The sequence below is a fragment of the Vicugna pacos genome, chromosome 27, assembly GCF_048564905.1.
Source record: "Vicugna pacos chromosome 27, VicPac4, whole genome shotgun sequence".
Taxonomy (NCBI): Eukaryota; Metazoa; Chordata; class Mammalia; order Artiodactyla; family Camelidae; genus Vicugna; species Vicugna pacos.
Genome location: NC_133013.1, coordinates 17946567 through 17968716, shown reverse-complemented (window position 1 = coordinate 17968716; position 22150 = coordinate 17946567). Strand labels below are relative to the sequence as shown.

The 22150-nt window shown below is 41.6% G+C and overlaps 1 protein-coding gene across 3 annotated transcripts in view; it reads right to left on the bottom strand.

The window, feature by feature from the left end:
• The window catches only part of ABHD2 (abhydrolase domain containing 2, acylglycerol lipase), a 96845-nt gene that overhangs the window by 28041 nt on the left and 46654 nt on the right, over positions 1-22150 (bottom strand). For all 3 annotated transcript variants that reach the window (XM_006198463.4, XM_072950758.1, XM_072950757.1), the window contains exons 4-6: positions 21126-21301; positions 17877-18044; positions 2794-2977 (exon numbers count right to left, since the gene is read on the bottom strand). In XM_006198463.4, the coding sequence (XP_006198525.1) occupies positions 2794-2977; positions 17877-18044; positions 21126-21301 (528 nt within the window). The remainder of the gene's footprint in view (positions 1-2793; positions 2978-17876; positions 18045-21125; positions 21302-22150) is intronic.

The window sequence follows — 22150 nt, the reverse complement described above, 5'->3', positions numbered from 1 at the left end:
TGGTTTAACAGCAGCTACTTCACTAACTACAGCAAGCGGGCACTGGCTTCTGAGCCTACGAGGGGCTGTGGCCAGCGGGGAGGGGCACGCCTGGGGCCAGAAGCCAGAGGGAGGGGATGGATCACTGACCAGCGGTCTGTAGGCTCAACTAGGAGAGATTTACCAGAAGCATGAACTCCTGTGTGGCCCCTGCAGAGGCAGGCGAGCCCTCCCTGCTCCACCTCGGTGTAAGGGAAGCATGGCTGCCATCATCCTCGTGCTGAAAAGGCTCATCGCCCTCAAGCCTTGGCAGGAAAAGAAAAGGTTACACTGGTTGAAAGTAAGGCACTGTCTTTCAGCGAGTAGAACTCATTAAAATGTTGAGGGGACCTGAGCCCCCAGCAGCTCCAGCACACACAGGGTGATGGTGTCCCGTTCCTGTGTGTAGGGTCATGGGATCTTAGCCCGAGCATTAGCTGTCTGAGCTCTAGGGGATAAAGTTGTCTCCTTCCTCTGCAGGAGCCTAATGCGACAATAAGTAACTATGGGTACGAAGAGCTCTGAGGCCTTAAAGAGGAGTAAGTAGACCATGTCTGCAAAATGTGCAGCACCTCACAGCTGCTGGTTAGTTTCCTAGCTTTTAAACCTTTGCCTTATTTCAAACACCTTGGTTCGTCAAACATGTGGGTCTATGCGCTGGCCAGCAGCAGATGGCGCTGCTGCAGCAAAACGAAAGGAAGCTGTTATTTAAGATTCTGCGTTGGAAAAAATGAAAACAAATGGGTCCTACATCCTCCTGCTTATCAAATCCAGTGCTCTCTAAACACAGAGTCAGTGTTCACAGTAATTTCACCGCACTTGGTTGAGGAAGGGACTCCAGTGAGCCTGATCTGACAGAGGCTAGAAGGCTTGCCAAAACCTGGACCACTTGTCAGGTGAGAGCAGGCAGGGCCTCCGGCCAGGCCCTGCTCCCTGGGTCCTGGGGGGTACCTTTGGTCACTGCTCTATCATCCCAGTCACCGGAAGGATGGGACTTTGGTTAACTCTGGTGACGTAATGGCTATGAATTGAATATTTCTAGTCAAGCCAAGATAAAGGTGGATGTCCTGGCGCACCAGTGTGCGGAAGGGAGTGAAGGAGAGAGTTCCCATCAGGAAGACGAGGGAACTCAGTCCTGCAATACTAGAGCTGGAGAGACCACTGAGGTCTCTGGGCCCAGTAACTACTAAATGTGGCTAAATCTCAGGAGTCACTTGTGAAATGTGTTCAGATGCAGATTCCTGGCCCCATGCCCCAGATTCGTGACTCAGGATCTCCAGGGGTGAGGCCCAAGAAAGTGAATTTATTTCTAATGTGATTCTCCAGGTGATTCTTAATGAAGTGAGGCAGTCACCAGTTCACCAGATTGGTCTTTGTGATCCACTGATCTACTTATCATATTACAGTGAGTAATGATGATAATGAAGAGTTACTGATTTACTTTCTATGTGCCTGGGTCTGTTCCAAGTAGTTCATATGCCTGCACTCATTTGAGCCTCACAATGGCGCCGTGAGGGAGGTGCTATTTATTATTATTGTCATCCCCATCGGGCAGGTGAGGAAAACGGGAACCCAGGCCTTGGCCCTGGAACTCAGGAAAGGTTCCAGCAGGGATATCTTTCATGTCTACTTTTGGGTACATTTAAATTCTCCTTTTTGGCCAGCTTTAAGGCTCAAGCAGAGGCTGAATTCTGAGCCTTCATTTGCCCTTTGGATGTGTTGACTTCAAATTCCAGTAATAGATATTTTTAGAAATAGCCTCTATCCATCAGAAAATGACAAAATAGGCTTAAACTACACCATGAGAAATAATAGGTGAGGTAAAAAGGAAGGATTCATTTATTAACAATAAGGGCTGCTTGACATTAGACTGGATCAGTCAGGGTGTCAGGTTTTTTTTTTTTTCACTTTTTTGTATGATTCTGGATTTCTTCAAGAGATCTTTAATAACTGGTCATACCCATTTGTAATACAAAAGACATTATCATAAGGAGTAAATACAGAAAAAAATATGAATGCACGTGAAGAACCTGGAGAGTTGTGAGTGAGTATGTGTGGATGAGTATGTGTGAGTGTGTGTATGTGGTGACTCTGGAGTGATCTAGGAAAACACTAATGTTGGTGGGGGCGGTTCAGAGCAGAGGATAATGCCCTCCTAGGACTCATCCTGCAGGGTTCTGTCAGCAGGAGACTGAGAGGAGAGGTAAATCTTCACCCAGTAGGTCATCTCTTTTGTGTGATTCTGGGATGCCTGAGAGAGATGACAATTTGAAGGTGAGGGCACATATTAAATGGTTTCCTTTTAATCGCAGATCCCTTCCAGATGCCATCTGAGACTCAACTCTTTGGTAAATAGAAGGAATCTGGGATCATAAGGCCCAGATCTCAGACGCTGGTTTGCCAAGGCTCCTGTGTTTTCATAAACTCACAGTTCCACAGAACTGCTAGAGTATGATCAGATTATATCATCTCACAGAGACTCCAAAGGGAAACAGTAGCTATTAAGGGGGAGCTTTGGCTTATTCAGTTACAGATCTGATCCCCAAATACATCTGCATATCCCCGGCTTAGGGGGACTGGTAGGACAACTCCAGTGGATGGTGTGGAAGTAAATCGAGGTGACTCCAAGACCCAGAAACTTCTGCTCAGTCTGCCACAGCATTTCCCCTCACCTCCATGGGCCAGTGTCTGGTGACTGTGCATCTCAGTAAACGAGTGCTAACTGGAGGACCTGATGGCAGAGAGATGTGGGAACACACGGCCAGGATCACTCACCTCAGTGCGCTGTAGCCCTGGCACACGCTGACGCAGCACAAGACCTTTTCTTGGTTGGCCTGGGTCTCCCCCAAGTATTTACACACGATGTTACCACCCAGGCTAAAGCCCACGACCACCAGCTGGGTCAGGGGATATGTCTTCTTGATGTAGTTTACCATGGCTCCAAATTCCCAGGTGCAGCCTGTGGGCAGAGAGGGAAGACTACTCAATCATTTCAGCTGCAACAAAAATTGGTGAAAATGCGAGTTGAAGGTTTGCTAAGTGAGCGTCAAGATATTGAGAGAGAGAGAGAGAGAAACATTTATGGATACAACCAGCCCTCTGTAACCACTGGGTCCACATCTGCAGAGTCAACGAAACACAGGTTGAAAATATTCAGGAAAAAAAAATCCCAGGAAGTTTCAAAAAGCAAAACTTGACTTTGCCATGCACCAGCAACTAGTTACATAGTATTCTTATTGTACTAGGTATTATAAATAATCTAGAGATGTTTTAAAGAATACAAAAGGATATGCTTAGGTTATATGCAAACACGACACCATTTTATGTAAGGGACTTGGGCATCTGGGGATTTTGGTATTCACAGGGTCCTGGAACCAATGTCCTAAAGATACTAAGGGATGACTGTATAGGTGTGTGTGTGTGTTTAGAGAGAGACACATATATCCAGACTTCTTTCTGGCTACCTGCAGAGATGTTCCCAGATGCCCCTCCGTATAAGAGGAAACACAGCATTAGCAGTGCCCATGAGGGAAGAGACCATGGCTCAAACACATGGGCAATGCTCTTTTAAAGGTGGGTTGTGAGAAATCTATCTGGATACTCACGGAAATCAAAACAGATATTCAGGCTGTGCATGAGCACATATGTTCGCACACAGATGTAAACAAAAGCAAGAGCAATTCTCTTTGGGATTAGCTTCTTAGGCTACAAAATAGGATGCTATACCCCTGTGTACAGTGATTCACGGTGTTAAGAAAAGTACCAAGTGGCTGTTATTTACAGGATCGTCTTGTGAGCGTGGGGAAAAGAAAGGAAGACAAACTTCAGTCCAGAGGGATGGCCAAGATGCTCTGTGGGAATAGGATAAAAGGTTCTTGGTGACGTAGGGACAGGGTGCAGACCTATTCAGAAACACACAGGGGAGACTTCTGAACGAGAGGGTGTTTGGACCCAGTTTGCCCAGGGGAGATGATGTCAATCGGTATCCCCTTGGGAAGTTGGTGAAGTCATGTTATGTCTCAGCAGCTCTGCTGAGAGGAGGAGCTTAGTGGTCATACACATGAAAGGATTCATCACATCTTTCTAAGGCCCAACCTGACTCTGCAGGGAGACAAAATAAAACCTACCAGGAAAAGTTAGGGACTTTGCCAAGAAGCATGTATAAGAAAGACCAGCAGGATGACAGTCCAGATTTTGTCCATTGAAAAAAAAGAATGAAAACAGACTTGTCCCACATCCTCCCACTTAGATCCAATCCGGTTCAGAGGTTTGGCCATCCCTAACAGAGTTGAACAGCTCCTTCCCTAACCCGCAAACCATGGGACACGAACTTCTGAGCCAGGACAAGCTCCCCTTTGCATCTACCTTCCTCTCACAGTAGGATACAGCCTAGGCTGGGCCAGCACAACCTCATGCAGGGGTTCTCCACCCACAGTGCACATCGAATCACCTGGAGAGGGTATCAGAAATGGGCATCCCTGGCCTTTACCCTTAAAGAAGCTTATTTGGTAAGATGGGGGCCAGGCCCAGGAATATGCATTAAAACATTTTTTTTGAGTAGGTTATTCATGCACATGGCACAAAATTCAAATAAAAGATATGGTAAAAGGTTCTTTCCTATATTCTTTTTAAAAATACCAATGGCAGCAAACATACTGTTTAGCACCTTTTTTTTTTAACAATGTGTGTCTTGACTGCACACTGCATTTTTATTTTTATTTTTTTATGAGGTATAACATACACTCAAGAAGGTGCACAATTGATGAAGCTACATGTTTACACACAAGTAGCCACTGTGCAGAGCAAGATGCAGAATATTCCTGATGCTCCTGAAGGCCCCCTCATGCCTCTTTCCAGACAAGATCCCCCAGACTGACTGATGATCACAATCTCAAAGTGTTGGGAGCTCCTGAGGCTCGAAAGGTGGCAAAAGATGCTTTAGACTAAGGGAAAAACTAGGGGCCAAGAGCTGCTCCCTCACAGCATGGAGAGACTCAGGCATCACTCTGAGAAGGGAGCACGTCTCCCTCTCCAGTCTCCTATTTCTCCCTCCTGCACCCAGCAGAGGCTGGGGCACCCTGCAGGCCTTCAATAAATAGCTGATGCCTTGAGTGGATTCTGATGGCCTCTGAATGGGTCCTGGTGAACCTCTGAATGGCTCTTGAAGGAACAAATGCTGGTTCAGAGGGAACCTTGACTCTTAACTTTGGAATCTGAAATGCCAGACTTTTGTCCCTACCTAGGTCATTCATTCAAGCTTCCCTTTTTAAAAGGGCAGCAATAGAAGAAATGTTATCTCTCTAGGGAATGAATGCTCAGTTTAAAATGGGGAGATGTGACATTAAAGAACGATCTTCAAACACACTCAGCTGATATCACAGCTACTCAGTCACGCAACAAATAAAAAATTCACAAATCCTATTAGAGATATTTGTTCACCTATCTTAGGCCATTAAGCGGCCTTAAAAACACAGCCTTAATGAGGCAGTCCGGCCTCATGGTAAGTAAAAGAGCTCTGTGTTCACACTGCCTAGGGTAGGCCCACTTAGTGGCCCCAAATGCTCCCAACTCCCAATGATGACAAGCAAATCCTGTACTCTCTGGGCTCCCTGCTGGAGGCTCAAAGTCCGCCGGAACAGGATGGAGTCTGGCAATGGGTACTTTTAACAAACACTCCAAATGATTTTTATCCTGAGGGAACTTTGAAAAGTAACTTAGGCAAGTTACCGAACCGTTTTGGGTCTGTTTCCTCATCTGTAAAATGGAGGTAATAAAAGTGAACACCTCCCAGAGTCATTTGCAGGACTGAGTAAAGAGACATAGGTAAAAGGCTTAGGCCAAGGCCTAATGAGCATTCAATGTTAACTATTATTATATCTGTTAATTCTTTTTTCTTTTAATAATATCATTTAAGTCCACCCATGTTCATAGAAGCTTTATTCACAATAGCCAAAGTAGGAAGCAACCCAAGTGTCCAACAACAGATGAATAGATAAACAAAATGTGGTACACGTATACAATGGAATATTATTCAGGCTTAAAAGGAAGGAAATTATGACACATATTATGACATGGATGAACCCTGAGGCCATTATGCTAAGTGAAATAAGCCAGACACAAAAAGACAACTACTGTATGGTTCCACTTATATGAAGTACCCAGAGTTGTCAAATTCATAGAGACAGAAAGTAGAATGGTGGTTGCCAGGTCTCAGAGGCAGGGGGAATGGGGAATTGTTGTTTAATGGATATTGAGTTTTAATTATGCAAGATGAACAGTGTTCTGGAAATCGGCTGCACAACAAGGTGAATGTACTTAACACTACTGAACTGTACACCTAAAAATGATGGAGATGGTAATCTTATGTGTATTTTACCACAATTAAAAAAAAAATCATTTAAGCAAGGAATTGTAGCTTAACACTTGAAAAGGCCAATCTAGATTTCTAGATTTTTCTCCAAAGTAGTGTTCTTTGGTCTGATTGCACATTAGAATTACCTGGGGATCTTGCAAAACAGTAACAAAAATTAATGCCCGGGCTCTTCCCAGATTAATTAAGTCAGAATATATGGGGGTAGGACTCGGGCATGGGTGTTCTTTTTACAGGATTTTCAGGTGATTCCAAGGTGCAGCCAGGGCTGAGAACCACCTGTCTAGGGAACAAGGATCTCTCTGGCTCAGATCAACAGGAGAAAGCATTTTTTAAAGGCATACTCTGTCTGTAAAAGGACCAGCCCTTTACAGACTTCCCTTTCCACTTGCAGTAAGCACCCTTCACACATGGGGGCACTGCTCTGCCTTTTGCAAGCTTCTGAAGCAGGGCTGTTAGCCTGGCAGCACCTTTCCAAACTATTTTCTCATAGCCAGGTTTCTGCAGGGGGCAAGCCCCTGCTCAACCCAACCAGGCCCCTCTTCTGGGTCCAACAAATTCCTAACAAAAACAACCTTTAAAGCCCTAAATACAATTACTTTCTGGTAATCTTTTTTGTAGAGTGCATCAGAAAAGCTGCATTGATTCACTGGTTCTCAAAGCATGCTCCCTAGGCCAGCAGCATTAGCAATGCCTGCAGCTGTTGAAAATGCAAATTCTTCAGCCTCACCCCACCAACTGAATCAAAAACTCTAGGGGTCAGGCCTAAACGGAGGGCTTATTAAGACGCAGATTGCTGGGACCCACCTCTAGAGTTTCCGATTCAGGTCTGGATGGGATGAGAATTTGCATTTCTAATGAGTGCCCAAGTGGTGTTGGTCCAGGGACCACACTTTGAGAACCACTGTCCAAGTTGACAGGAAAGGTAGGTGAAATCCTCAGTTTTCCATTTCTTTTGTCTTTTAAAAGGGCAGTTTGGAGAGATGCTGTATGTCACTCATGGTTAAATAAGTGCAAATTAAAACAATTCTCAGTCCTTTTCCACTGCCTATATTAGAAAAGACCAACAAATTTGCAATACACAGCACTGGGGAGGGTATGAGTAAAGGCTCGCTGGTCCATCCACTGATGAGGGAGTAGGCACTGGGATAGCCTTTAGAAGGCAATGTGGTAACACCTTAATGCTTTTAAAAGGACAAACCTTTGGTCCTGCAATTTCACTTTGGGGGACTTCATACTGCAGAAATGTGAAAAGATATATGCACATGTGTGCAAAGATATATGTGCAAGAATTTTCAATACAGTTTTGTTTGTAGCAGCAAAGGACTGGAAACAACCTAAATTTCCATCAGTAGAGGACTAGCTAAATTGCTGTGAAAAAGAATGACGTAGTGTTGGATATGCTGACTTGGAATAACTCTGAGCCACCTTACTGAGGGACAAAGTCAGGGACGGGGCAGTGGGATGGCAACATTTCCTGTGTGTACTTGGGTTTTAAAGGGATTATATGTGCACACATACCTTATTGAATATTTGCTGAAAAATTGTAGCAGGTATTGCTTTTCTGGAGTGGAGAACCAGGGGCTAGGGTGGGAGGGAGACAGTTTGACTCACTGTATATAGATGTTAGCACTTTTTGAATGTTTTTACTGTATATACCTTTCACTTTTCAATAAAAAAAATCCAGCTGGTTTAAAAATCTAGTAAAAATAAAGAATAATTTCTTAAAAAGATGTGTAAATCTCCTTAGACCAGTTTTGACTATGCTAAATACACCCAACATACCCCTCATGCCGGAGCAGTGATTTGTGCAGCTTGTGATGGGGACATTATTCATGCATAAGACATGGTGCTGAGGGACTTATTTTCAATAAGTTACTACCACTGTTTCCTTGAGATTCTGTCTAATTTTTATTTATTTATTTTTTATTTTGGGGGAAGGTAATTAGGTTTTTATTTATTTATTTTTAATGGAGGCACTGGGGATTGAACCCAGGACTTTGTGCATGCTAGGTACACACTCTACCACTGAGCTATACCATCCTCTTACTGCCTAGTTTTTTTAATCCCTTGGCTAATTATTTATATCTTTATGTTTTGTTCTAACATTGGATGAACCTCTGTTAGATTCACCACTGTATCTGTGGGGCCAGGCGCTTAGCAGGTACTCAGTCACTGTCACCTAAATGAATGGGAAAGATGCACTACGTTCCAGGTCCTGTGCTAGGAACCTAAACACAGATGAGGAAGCAGATTTAAAGGGACAAAATGACTTCCCCAACCTCACACAGTGAGTGAGAGGGAGGCCCAGGCTTTGGACCATGTGTAACCCCAAAGCCCACGTCCTTTGCCTGGCATCCCACATCTATGTAAGTAATTGTACTGCCGGGATTTATTGTTTAATTGTTAAAAGTCTTACTTTCTCATCACCGGATTCCTTTTAGTCCTATCTATCTTGATCCAGGTTTGAGACTGATTATTTGAGACTTAGAAGAGATGTTCAGATGTCACTGGGGCAGTAACAAAACTCGGATTTTGATAAACAACAAAGTCCCACTGTACAGCACAGGGAACTATATTCCATACCTTGTAATCACCTATAATAAAAAATAATATGAAAAGGAATATATATGTACAAGTGAATTGTTATGCTGTATACCAGAAATTAACACAACATTGTAAATCGACTACAGTTCAATTAAAAAAAAAAACTCGGATTTTGTACCTTCAGATTTGCTATACTACTGAGGAGCAATTACAGTTAATTGGGTAGGCACTTTGGGAGCCTCAATTTAAATCCAAGCACTTCTGATCTGGATAAAAGGCGAGCCCTGCTTAATCCCGGACAAGCTATTGGGTGTTTTATGAAGAGCTGCCATCTCTATCACACAAGGAAAAGGCAAGAATGTGGTCTCTGCCCAGCTCTGGCATCAGCCTTCTGGTAGACTCTGGGTCCTCCTGGGGTCTCCACCTGATGTCAGTTACCAAACGCCCTCAGTGTCTGGGAACCCCTCCCTGGGCTCTTTTATTAAGAGCTACAGAGATCTGTTTTTTAATATTAGGAGGATTTTAATGAGGTTCTAAGTATTTAATCTTTAAGGGATTAACATCAGTAACAAGATTTAGGTATCTAATCTTGCAGCAGCTTTTTAGGGCAAGATGAAATATGAGACACTAACCTAGCCTTAGAGAGATGAGTGCTACAGGACTATCTTGGAAAAGCAAACTGCTGAGGACAGGAAAGACATTTTTCTTGTACGTCCCACCCGTAAACAAAGACGAGGCTAAGGCTGCTTGAAAACTATTATTTCAAAAGCCACTTCTCCCCAAATGGCACTAACATGACTAAGTAGGTTCAAACACAGGGACACAGAGACGTGGTGTTCCTTGTGGATGGAGACTTTGAGTCATCTCTCTATCCATGCTAGGCACATGGTGGCTGTGCCAACAATGTTAGCTGGGTAAGAAGGAAGTCTGAATCATGTGGAATGGAAGCACACAATATGGGCCAGTGTGACTGTGCAGGGGACAGGAAAGAAATACCTAAATATCTTTCCCACTAAATTTAATCCAAGAGAGTGATTTGGTCAGGCTAGCAACATGGCTCGCTGGCGGCTAGTTGGGAGCCTAGCAGCCCCTGTCATTTTCATAGTGAAGATGAGTCATTTTTTAGAGTTGTGGGCAAGCTATTGCAAAGCTGAGTCACTTAGGAAGAAAACAGCTCTAGAAATAAAAGTGAGAGCCCTCTGCCCACCATATTAGTTGGCCTTGCCCTTATCTCTGAAACAAAGATTTTCACAAATGAGTTTTTTTGGTTTTGTTTCCCTAGGTGTAGAAATGCCAAAAACTGCCCTCTTCTGGCTGAAGGTTAAATATTCAGATCTCATCCCCAAAATGCAGACACGTCAATGCTTCTTCTCTACAGTTTCGCTCAATATTACTCTTCAACATGTCCCCTTAACTCTGGGCCCCTGGGCACCATCTCAGTGCTTGGTGATTCTCAGCAGATGTTCTTGTCAGATGTTTTACTAAGACGCTTGAGCTTCTGCAAATTCATTATATTCACTTTCCAACTCTTCCTCTCTCTTCACCCATTTCCTCTTCCTCTCTTCCCACCATGTCCTTCTGCCATTATAACACTTGACCATCACAGAGGGAACACAGTTTATGGTTGGCATCTGGAATCATGAATATGATTCGAAATGGAGCCCACATCAGTGGTAGATATGACAAGCTTACAGAAACATCTGTGTTCATGATCTAATCACATATCTTTAGATAGATTAAGCAGTAAAAACAAAGTAGAAGTTCCTTAAAAATCACTGTCTTAAAAAAAAAATCACTGTTTTCAACTCCTTATGGCAAGATGTCTTGGATCACGGGTGATCTCTACAGCCTGCTGGATGGCAGGGTGACCAGACATCCTAGTTTGCCTGAGAGAGTCCTGGAGTATGTCTGTTATTCTGATGCAGTTATTCACTCACAGAAGTGACCCAGCTGGGATGCTAAATTATATGGTTGCCCCAGGTACAGGGCCTCCCTCCCTTCTAAAACAGAAATGCTGCCCTCTAAGCAATGCAAAGTTTTCTGATCTTATGCTGAGGTTCCAAAAGACAGTTTGAAAAACAAAAATTCCAGTATTAAACCCAGCTGGACACTAATGAGCTCCTCCGCCAATCATGCTATTATTTCAGGCCCCTATTCTCAGCTTGATGCCTAATGTGAGAGAGTCAAGTGTTTAAAAATAAGGGAAGAGCCCACTTCACTGTTTTAACTCACAGGAAAAAGTAACTTAAATCATTTGAGACTATTTTCTTTTCTCTCTAAGTGAGGCACTAGATGCAGGAAATTAACCAAAAAATAATGTAAAAATTGAAAATGAAAATCTGGTCCTTGTCCTCGAAAAGGTTCCTGTTGGTAAGTATTCTTTTGGGACAAGCCCAGCCGTAAGTGCAGACTGACGGGGACTGCTTCCCCGATTCTTCCTTCCATGGTGAGCGGTTCCTCACTAGACTGGGAGCTTCAAGAAAGCAGGGACTTGGACTCCAGCCTATATTCTCATCACAGGATCTGGCCCCATGAATGTCTGCAGGATGTGAGATAAACAAAAACCAGAGCTCAAACCCACCAGGCCTATTTCTGTGGCTCAGAGAAGCTCCTGGCTGCTCTTTTGCTTTAAACCTAAAATGCATCTGACTGGGAACTATTTCCTAACTTCTCAGAAGTATCAGCAGGACACAGTCCCTTTCACAGAAAGGCAATGGAGGCTGTGGTTCAAAAGCCTGGGCTCCAGGACTCGACTGTTTAGGCTGGAAACCTGGATCGTCCACTCATCAGCTTTGCCATCTGGAGCAAGTTATTCAACCTGGCTGAGCCTCAGTTTCCTCATCCGTAAAGGGGGGGGTGACTGATTTAATACATCCAATAAAGTACTTAGAACAGTGCCTGGCACACAGCAAGTGCTATGTGAGCAACACCTACTAATAAAAACAGTAATGACCACTACCACCATAGCAGCGACAGATCTTTTTAAATGCTTGACTGTCTCCCTGCTCCCCTATATTCTAATATGCCATATCCTAAATAGAAAATGAACACCATGGCGGAGGTGGTACTGAGTTGGGGTTAAGAATCACGCAGTTTGAATGCTGGTTCTGCCACTTACTGGTTGTGTGACCCCAGGCAAGGTACTTAACCTCCCTAAGCCCGGGAAGTGGGGAAATCAACACTTACCTCTGAGGCATCAGGAGGATCAAGGGAAGAGATACACTCAGCGCGTGCCTGGCACTGTTAGTTTGAGATAAGTGGTAACTGCTGTCATGCAGGATTTTCCTTAATTTATCTTTCAAAGGCAGCATGAAGGATTCTCAGTCACAAGAATGTATAATATCCCATTTAGAAATTCCTCTGTTCAAGAGAGATTTGTTTTCATCAGTTTCTAATCCCATCAGCGAAGACGCCCAACAACAAGGGATTAGCGCCTCTGTGGTTTACAATGGAGTTAGTTTGATGAGTGGGAAAAGGTCTTTTACAATTTTCTCAGAAAGAGAGTTCTGAGCGGGTGCAGAACAGGAAAAGAAGAATGAAGGCTTCACGCTGATGCCCTCTTTAGTTTGCCTCTGGTCAAGATCACAGTTTCAAAAGGCCAAAAGGGTACCACAGTGACTGGAAGGCCTGCCATCTGCTCCAGGGGCAGCACAGTTTGCACAAGGGCAGGTCACATAACCATAAGACACACCTGTCTGAGATACACTAATCTGCACAGTATCACCTTACGTCCACATCCCTCACCTCGGTCCTTCTAAGAAGAAGTGAACACCTATGGGCTAAGCAGGCGCGAGGCACTAGCAGGGCGGTTGATTCTGGGTTCATCTCACTATTCTCTCTACTTTTGTGTATTGTGAACATTTCTATAATAAAAAGTTAAAAGGAAAAACTGAAGAGGAAACAACGGATGTGTAAGACCTACATCTATGGCTCTCAACCTTCAGGGAACCTTACACTCTGGGGGCCGGACTCCGGCATTGGTATCTTTTAGAATTTCCCAGGGGGATTTCTAATGTTGATAACCACTGACCTCCACAAAGGCAATGAGAAGTTCTTTACCAGAAAAATAAGGGAAGACTTGAAGGGAAGTGCCACGTTCCTGGATGAGAAAATACTAACTAATAAACTTTTCCTAGAAGAAAACATAGGCAAAACATTATATGACATAAATCTTAGCAATGTTCTCCTAGGGCAGTCTACCTAGACAATAGAAATAATAGAAAAAATAACAAATGGGACCTAATTAAACTTACAAGCTTTTGCACAGCAAAGGAAACTATAAACAAAACAAAAAGATAACCCATGGAATGGGAGAAAATATTTGCAAACGATGCAACTGACTATTTCCAGAATATAGAAACAGCTCACACAACTCAATAACAACAACAACAAAAAACCAAACAACTCTATCAAAAAATGGGCAGAAGACCTAAAAAGACATTTCTTCAACGAAGACATACAGATGGCCAATAGGCACATGAGAAAATGCTCAGTATCGCTAATTATCAGAGAAATGCAAATCAAAACTACAATGAGGTATCACTTCACACCAGTAGGAATGGCCATCATTAAAAAGTTCACAAACGATAAATACTGGAGAGGGTGTGGAGAGAAGGGGACCCTCCTATATTGTTGATGGGGATGTAGTTTGGTGCAGCTATTATGGAAAACAGTATGGAAATTCCTTAAAGACTAAAAACTAAAAATAGACTTAGCCTAAGATCCAGCAATCCCACTCTCGGGCACATGTCTGTAGGAAACTCTAATTCAGAAAGACACATGTACCTCAGTGTTCATAACAGCACTGTTTACAATAGCTAAATATTGAAGCAACCTGAATGTCCATCGGCAGATGATTGGATAAAGAGGTTGTGGCATATATATGCCACTCAACCATAAAAAATAATAAAATCTGCAGCAACATGGCTGGACCTGGAGCTTGTCATACTAAGTGAAGCAAGCCAGAAAGAGAAAGACAAATACCATATGATATCACTTACATGTGGAATCTAAAAAAATGACACAAATGAACTTATTTACAAAACAGAAAGAGACTCACAGACATAGAAAACAAACATGGTTACTGAGGGGGAAAGGAAAGTGGAGAGATAAATTGGGATTTGCAGATACTAACTACTATATATAAAATAGATAAACAACAAGGTCCTACTATATAGCACAAGGGACTATATTCAATACCTTGTAATGGCCTCTAATGAAAAGAATATGAAAAGGAACATATGTACACATATATGTATAACTGAAGTATAACTGAATCACTAGGGTGTACACCAGAAATTAATAACACACTGTAAACCAAAAAAAAGAAAAAAGAAAAAAAAAACCTAAGCAGTAGACTAATTCAGGAATGAAAAAAAAATTAACTTTTCCACATTATACATTAAAATTTCTATTAAAAATTGTGATTCACCAAAATCTACTTTCCCTCCCTAGGAAGAATGCCCCTCCACCACCTGACTGAAGTTAGCTTTGACCATGGAAGGTGCTTTGGCCAATAAATTGTGACCTTGATCATTTCCAGGCAGAAGCTTCGAGAGCCACGGTCTTTCCACTCTGAGGTGGATAACGCTCCAGCTGGGGCTGCTCCTTTGCCCTGGGTCCTTGAGTTAGGGTGGTGATGGGGCATATAAGATTTGTAGTGTGAGGAAGAAATACATCTGTCTTTAAACCACTGAGATTTGGGGGTTGTTTCCACAACAGAATCTAGTCCTTCTTGACTGGCATGGAAATTCAACACAGAAGCTGACAAAATCATTCTGAAATTCAATTGAAAAAAATAAACATGCAGGGAGGGAAAAAACACATGCTGAAGAAGCAGTGAGCCAGGGTGAATCCTATCAGATATTAGGCCATATTACAAAGCAACAATAATTAAAAATGAATAATATTGGGTTTAGAAATAAAAGTCGACAAATATATTTGTACTGAAGTACATGAAGTCCATAAATAGACAGCTATTCAATATATGACTGACTGTGATGAAGGTCTTTCAATTCTAGTGTGCTAACTGTTGAGCTGCCTCAGTTTACCAGTCAAAAGTGACAAACATGGGCTTTGCTCTAATGTATCAGGCCACCTTTGTTGAAGGATTGCTCCTTACTCACCAGTCCCTGGAAACATTTATTAAAAACCCATTCTTTAATTTTTTTATTTTTTAAACTGAAATATAGTTGATACATAATATTATACAAGTTATAGGTGTACAGTGCAGTGATTCACAATTTTTAAAGGTTATACTCCATTTATAGTTATTACATTTGCTATATTCCCCGTGTTGTACAATATATCCTTGTAGCTTATTTTATACCTAATAGTTTGTACCTCTTAAGCCCCTACTGCTGTATCACCCCTCCCTCCTTCCCTCTCCCCACTGGTAATTACTAGTTTGTTCTCTATATCTGTGTCTGCTTCTCTTTTGTCATATTCACTAGTTTGTTGTATTTTTTAGATTCCATATATGAATGATATCATACAGTATTTGTCTTTCTCTGTCTGACTTATTTCACTTGGCACAATACTTTCAAAGTCCATCCATGATGCTGCAAATGACAAAATTTCATTCTTTAAAAACGCATTTTTTAAACTAAAGTCACATCAACAGACTTAAGGAAGCAGTAATGCTTTCTCTTGAAGCTACCAAGGATATTTTCTTGCCTGGATTTCAACAAACTGAGTTCTGGATTTTTGACCTAAGGTCACATTTGTTTGATCTTATCACCCCAAGGTTAAATAATGCACCTCAACAGTTAAAAGACGTACAGATAAACCAAAGAACTAAATAGCACAGCTAGAAAAATCACCTGTATCTGCTAGGTCACTTGTCTTTTTGGAAAACTACTAAAATATAATAAGCTATAGGAATTTACTTCTAAAATTGTGATGAAACAAATGGTAACAACAATAAAAAAGGAAACAAATTACTATGAAAAACTTGGGGATTGAGCTTGCCCTTGATGGACTCGCCTCACCCCATGAATTTTCCTCACTCATAGCCCTCTCCCCAGCCCAGATGGGCCATGCTCTTAAATTAAAAGGCAACTGTAAATGCTATTTCTCCCACAGCCCACTCCCCTCTGTATATGAACTCCAACCTCTCTTCACCTTGAGGACCTGGCTCAAATCCTTTTCCTGGAAGAACCAACCCTTCCTTCCACGGGAGCCTGGACCACACAGACCCAGCTCTTCTCCTAGGATTCTGGAGGCCAGGGCGGCCTGATCCACGCTCTTGTCTTGGCTCTTCCATGTACCGGCTCTATGCCCTGCCCACGTTACCTAGCCTCTCTGTTTCTGTCTTTTCATCCCAATTTTACAAGCTGCTGTGGTGATGGAAGGGATTACGTCCATGTGAAACAGTGGTGCTGTGTTGGGCACACAGTAATGCTGGCATTTCTTGTTGCTGGCACATTGTGCTGCTCGCTCACATTCCCGAGTTTCCATCCCAGGCCCTGCGGCCTAGCCACACCTTCCCATGCTCTACTTGTGCAGATGATTTGTATATCCAAGTTCAGGACCTTATAATTGTTCCCCATAGCTTTCATTTTTGTTAGATTCTCCCTGTTTTTGCCTTTTGGATCCAAACCTGTTTCCCACCTACTCACTATTTAAATGTGTAAATCTGGATCTTCACTTATATCTTCAGGTCATTGACCAAACTTAGGACAGAACAGAGTCTGTAAAGCGGGTGTCTTAGGTGGGAGTGCATACAGAGGAGGAGTGGGATGGGGAGCACTCAGCCTGGCCCAGAGCAGGTGCCCTGCTCATGCTTCCCTACCTGCCCTTATACTCCACCAACGGCAGCATAAACTGGAACAACCTTGCTGGAGGACAATCTGACAATGAGTACAAATGTGCATAAAAAATGCCAACTCTGAAATTCTATTCCTGGAAATTTACTCCCAAGAAGTCATTAAAGAGATGAAAAAATTCCCCATAAAAGATATTTATAGCATCATTATTTAAAATACTGAAAATCTTTAAATAATCTAAATGGCTACAAAGAGAAATGCTTAAATAAATTACAACAGGGTAATCGTAGCTCTTAAAGGCAACATGGCTCTTAAAAAAGATTAAATATAATGACTCTGCATCTTTCTGTTAGTGAATATAAAGTTATTTAAATTAAGTTACCATAGATATACACATTATGACTGCACCTAAATAAAAACTATGCACACATAGATAAAATAATGGAAGGACAAAGAAATAGAAAATTAGTTATGGTGAGAATGTAGACATAATTTTCAGTTGTTTCCCATGAAAACACACTATAATTGATTTGGTTATAAAAATCCCAAATGTTGGTACATATACAGACACATATTTTAAGTGTTTATTATTTATGTTTGTATATATAATCTGAAGGGAGAGCTAAATAAGAGTCAAGAATGAGTGAGTGGTCCAGAGCACAGAGCCTTGGCTAACACAGTACTTCAATTAAAGGTAAGAAGCATTTGTCAAAACATGAGCTCAAGTTCTTGTCCTCAAGGAGCTTGAAATCCAATGAGTTGTTAATGTGCCAGATTTCCTTCCCCTGACATCCATGGGCCTCATCACAACATTTGCCTGCCAGTCCCAAGAGTCCTGAGTGTCAGGAGGGCATAGGGGACAAGGGCATTAACTAACCAGCAGGGGACCTTGGGCAAGACCTTCCCCTTAGAGCTTCAGTTTTTGCCTCTCTCAGTTTCTGCCTCTATGGGAGAAGATGGAGTGGTCCCACTGCCCATTTGAAAGGCTGATGTGAGGCATGGCTTCACAAATGCCCAGTACAAGTTGGCTGCTATTATAATTGGGTGCCCCACCATCTCTTGCAGATGGGCATATATTCTAAACTTAAAAAAGTAAGGCAGAAGCAGAAGTAGCAGCACTCCTGCAGTGGGAACAGAAATGAGGGCTCCTCCACAGGGCCATGCCCCAAGCTTACCGTAGGTGAACATGCGTGGCGAAGTCAGTTCAATGTTGGGCAAGGCACCCAGGTGGTTCAGCACAGCACACCGATAGCCATTTTTCTGGGCATAGTCGACAAAGGTGCGGATGTACTGCTTCTCGCTGTGATTGGCAATTCCAGGGCAGATGACCATGGTGATGTCATCTACAGTGTGGAGAAAGAGATTCCGAGATAGCCAATAAACAGTGACACGGTAAATGAACACAATTACACTTCACTGGCTTGGAAAGCAGTAGGAGAGAGTTTAACAAAGACCCTTTCACTCAATTCTCTGGGAAAGAATATCTTTCCCTTCTAGCTGGAACTGTCTGTATCAGTGCTTCTCAAACAATTTATGGTGAAGGGTCAGTGGGTCAGTTTTTAAAGTTCCAGTCCACTGTGGACAGATGCTTTTGAAAAATACAATAAAAATTAATTACTAGAAAAATGAAATAATAATTACAAATCTCAATTTTTTATTATTAGCTTCAACAGATATAAAATCACCCTGTCAAAGTGCTATATGTTTCTGAACATTGGTCTTAATTTCTATATGAAGTTCTGTATGAATGAATGAATGAATAGAAAAATAAAAAGCAGTGTTTGCAAAGACCTCTTTGATCCAGCAGTTTTACTTTCAGGTATTTACCTTATAGGTACACTGTACATATGCAAAACAATGTATGTACAGTACAGATTGCAAAGGCAAAAGATTGGCCATAACCTAAATGTCCAGAAATAGGGGTCTTGATAAGTAAATTATTGCATATCCAAACGATGAAATATTACGTAGCCCTTAAAAATAATGAGACATCTTGTGGGAGGATATGGCTCAGTGGTGGAGTGTATGCTTAGCATGCACCAGGTACTGGGTTCAATCCCCAGTACCTCAATTAAAATAAATAAGTAAATAAAGAAACCTAATTGCCCCCCAAACAAAAATAAATTTAAAAATATTAAAAACAGAAAATAAATTAATTAGAATACTAAAAACAAAAAATAAATAAAATATTTAAAAAATAATGAGACATCTTTATATACACTGATACAGCAAGCTCTCCAATATGTATTAAGTGGAAAAAAGCAAGGTGCAGAAAAAGGTTATGATACGCTACTGATTGTGTCGGGGGGAAAAGACATCTATGTTTATAAATGCATCCACTAGCTCTGGAATCATACACAACAATCCTAACAGTGGGTACCACTGGGGAATAAGGGTGAGAGAGAGACTTATATTCTCACTGGACGTCCTTTAGTACCTTTTGAATTTTCTATCATGTGTATTAATTACTTACTTGAAAATATGAATATGTATTTTTCTTTAAAAGAAAAGTAGTGGTGTTTAGGTTATTAAATCTAATCATAAATTTTCCTCCTAAAGTTAAGATGAAAACAATTTAAACATTCTTATGTAATATACATAAAGAACTTTAAAATTTCTATAAACCTTGACCTTGTAATTCTAATTCTTGGAATCCTGCCTTAAATTTTATGATTAAGGATACTTACCAAGCAATTATTTAAGAATAACAAAATTATAAGCAGGCTAAATGTCCAAAACCAGAATGATTAAATTATGGTATAACCACATTGTAGAATATTAAGCAATCATTAAACATTTGTTATTGAAGACTTCTAGACTTTTAATAGATATGGGAAAATGTAATGCATAGTAATTTAAATTTTGGAAAGACTTTGTGTAGAATTGCCAAGTAAATGAAACAAAATGTTAACAATGGTATGCTGGGTGTGGAATTACAGATGATTCTTATTTTCTTTCTTAAATGTTTCTCTATTATCTGCATTTTCTACAGCAAGTATTTATTCCTTTTGTAGTCAGAAAAAAGTCATAAAAAGGGAAAAAGGGCTGCTTTTCTTAGAGCATTTCTTGGAAGCAAATACTGTCTTCTAGAACCACCTCCATCAATCCTTTCTGGGGACAGGGGTGCTAGAAAGACAAGGATGAGTACAAAAAAGAATCAAAGTTTTGCCCATTTCAACTTTCCGTCTCAGTTCTAGAGGAGCAGACTGGTTAAATTAAGTTTTGTGCTTTAGCAGTAGAAGGAGTCAGAGCATTAGAAACAAGGGAAAAAAAGTTTCACTGGGTATGGTAGAGAAATAAATATTTGAAAGATCAGCTACCAGACTTACAAACACAATGAGAACTCCTAATCTATTCATTTATTCATTCCTTCTGTGACTGTTTATTGGACTCTGGGGATTCTTATCCCCAGACAGATAATAAACAACTACATAGATAAGTTTAGAAAGTGGCAGGTACTGTGAAGAACTAGAGCAGGAAGGCATGATGGATTTCCCGTGAAGGAAACACTAGTTAGAGGAATCTGGGATCATCCCTCTGAGGAGGGGGCACTGGAGCTGAGAGCTAAGTGATAAGGAGGCAGTCACGTGAAGTTCTGGGACAAGCATTCCAGACAGAGGGAACATAAGCAGAGCTGTCATCAGCTACTCAGCAGTTCTAAGTGCTTTAAATAACTGAGAGTTGTAATATGTTTATAGGAATTTACTCTTAAATATTTACTGAGCTCCTATAAAAAACTAGGTGCTTTGACTACTATAGAACTCAAGAGATACATTCTCTTCTGGTTGGAACAGCACTTAAAGGATGCTGTCATCTAATTCCATTTCCTCAAAGTCCTCATTGTAAGGCTTTTTATGAATGTTTATTGTGCAGGCTGGACAGAGCAATCTGAGTTCCATCAGCAACAGAAATTGTGGCTGTTTCTGAGAAATACGTGTTCCAGATCCCTAGAAACCTAAGCAGAGGGTATTTCTAGAGTCTTTGTCGTCTGCTGTTACCCAGCAAACAAGACCAGCCTATATTGATCTCTAAGTCTCAGTTTCCTCATCAGTAAAATAAGGAGAATAAGGCACTGGCTATTGTGATGATTAAATGAGATAATAGTATATACAAAGCACATACAATAGTCTAGCTTCTGCTGCTGTCATCAAACCAGAGGCCTGGTCATGCGGAACCAGGGCTCCAAGTTCATACACCAAGCTTCTGTATTTCACGAGAGGATTTAAAAACTACTCGACAATGCTTTCTGAAGAGCCCTGCACAGTGCTCGGCAAGCATACACAGGAGCCATTCCTTGCTCGTTACTCCTAAGTGATGCAGACCCTCAGTAGACTTCCTACCTGCCCCAAGCATTTACACCAGCTCCCTCAATGATTAGTGCCGTCCTGAGTGATGGCTCAATCATATGACCTAGACTAGCTCACCTCCCACACAGTGCTCAGCCAAGGGCTCAAAGAGGTCAAAGGTCGAAGTGGCTCCATCAGACATGGTGATGAACTTCCGGTGCCCGTATGGGTGTGGCGACCTCACCCTTCCCATCTTCCCATACAAAGCTGTTTGGATGTGTCCACTTTTCCCCCAGATCAACGGTGGAATGTATCTAAGAAAAAAGGAGAGGAGAAGTCAATTTCCCCACACTCTTTGAATAATGCTCTAAAGAAAGCTTTCAGCAAAAGTCTTTCAACCTATTAAGTTTTCCCTTGATAAATTCTGTACACTAAGCACAAATACGTGATTTTTTCTTAAACCTTACATCCATGCCACAATTAATCCCCTTTCCACATTTTTGCATCAGATTAGCTTTAGAAATCAACCAGGACACGCTTAAATAGACAGGATTTCAAATTTAGGTGTTAATTAATTCAACACGGGTTATTTCCATAATGCAGAATAGAAAGCAAGCAAGTAATATGTTTTGAACACATGTTATTTGACAGAGTTAGCCTCATTATCAAATGAGCTAATGTATATAAAATAGCTAGCATGGCGCCTACGCGCATTAAATGCTCACTTCTCTGCCTTCCCCACACAAGGAGGACCACAGCTGCAGGGGTTACTCCATTAATCAAACTTGCTGCTTCTGTTAAACTGGGAAAGGCTGCAAACCCTTCTAAGAGTCTGTTAAGTGCCCTGTGCATGTGTGTGTCAGGGATGGAGGGCACTGTACGCTCTGGAGAATGTGCTGGAAGGGAAGAGCAATATAAATATTTGTTGGATTAATGAGGATAAAGGCTTGTTAGCATAAGCAAGGCATGACACTACCTTAACAACTGTCCTTTGTGAAAACAGAGTGACTCTGGGCCTTGGTAGGAAGTGCAGAGATCACAACCTAGTTAATTACTGGGAAAACAAGGTGCTCCAAGTTACAATTAAGAAATGATTCTAGTTAAAAAAAAAAAAAAAGAAATGATTATAGTTCACAACCACAGTGCAAGATGATCCCATTTAC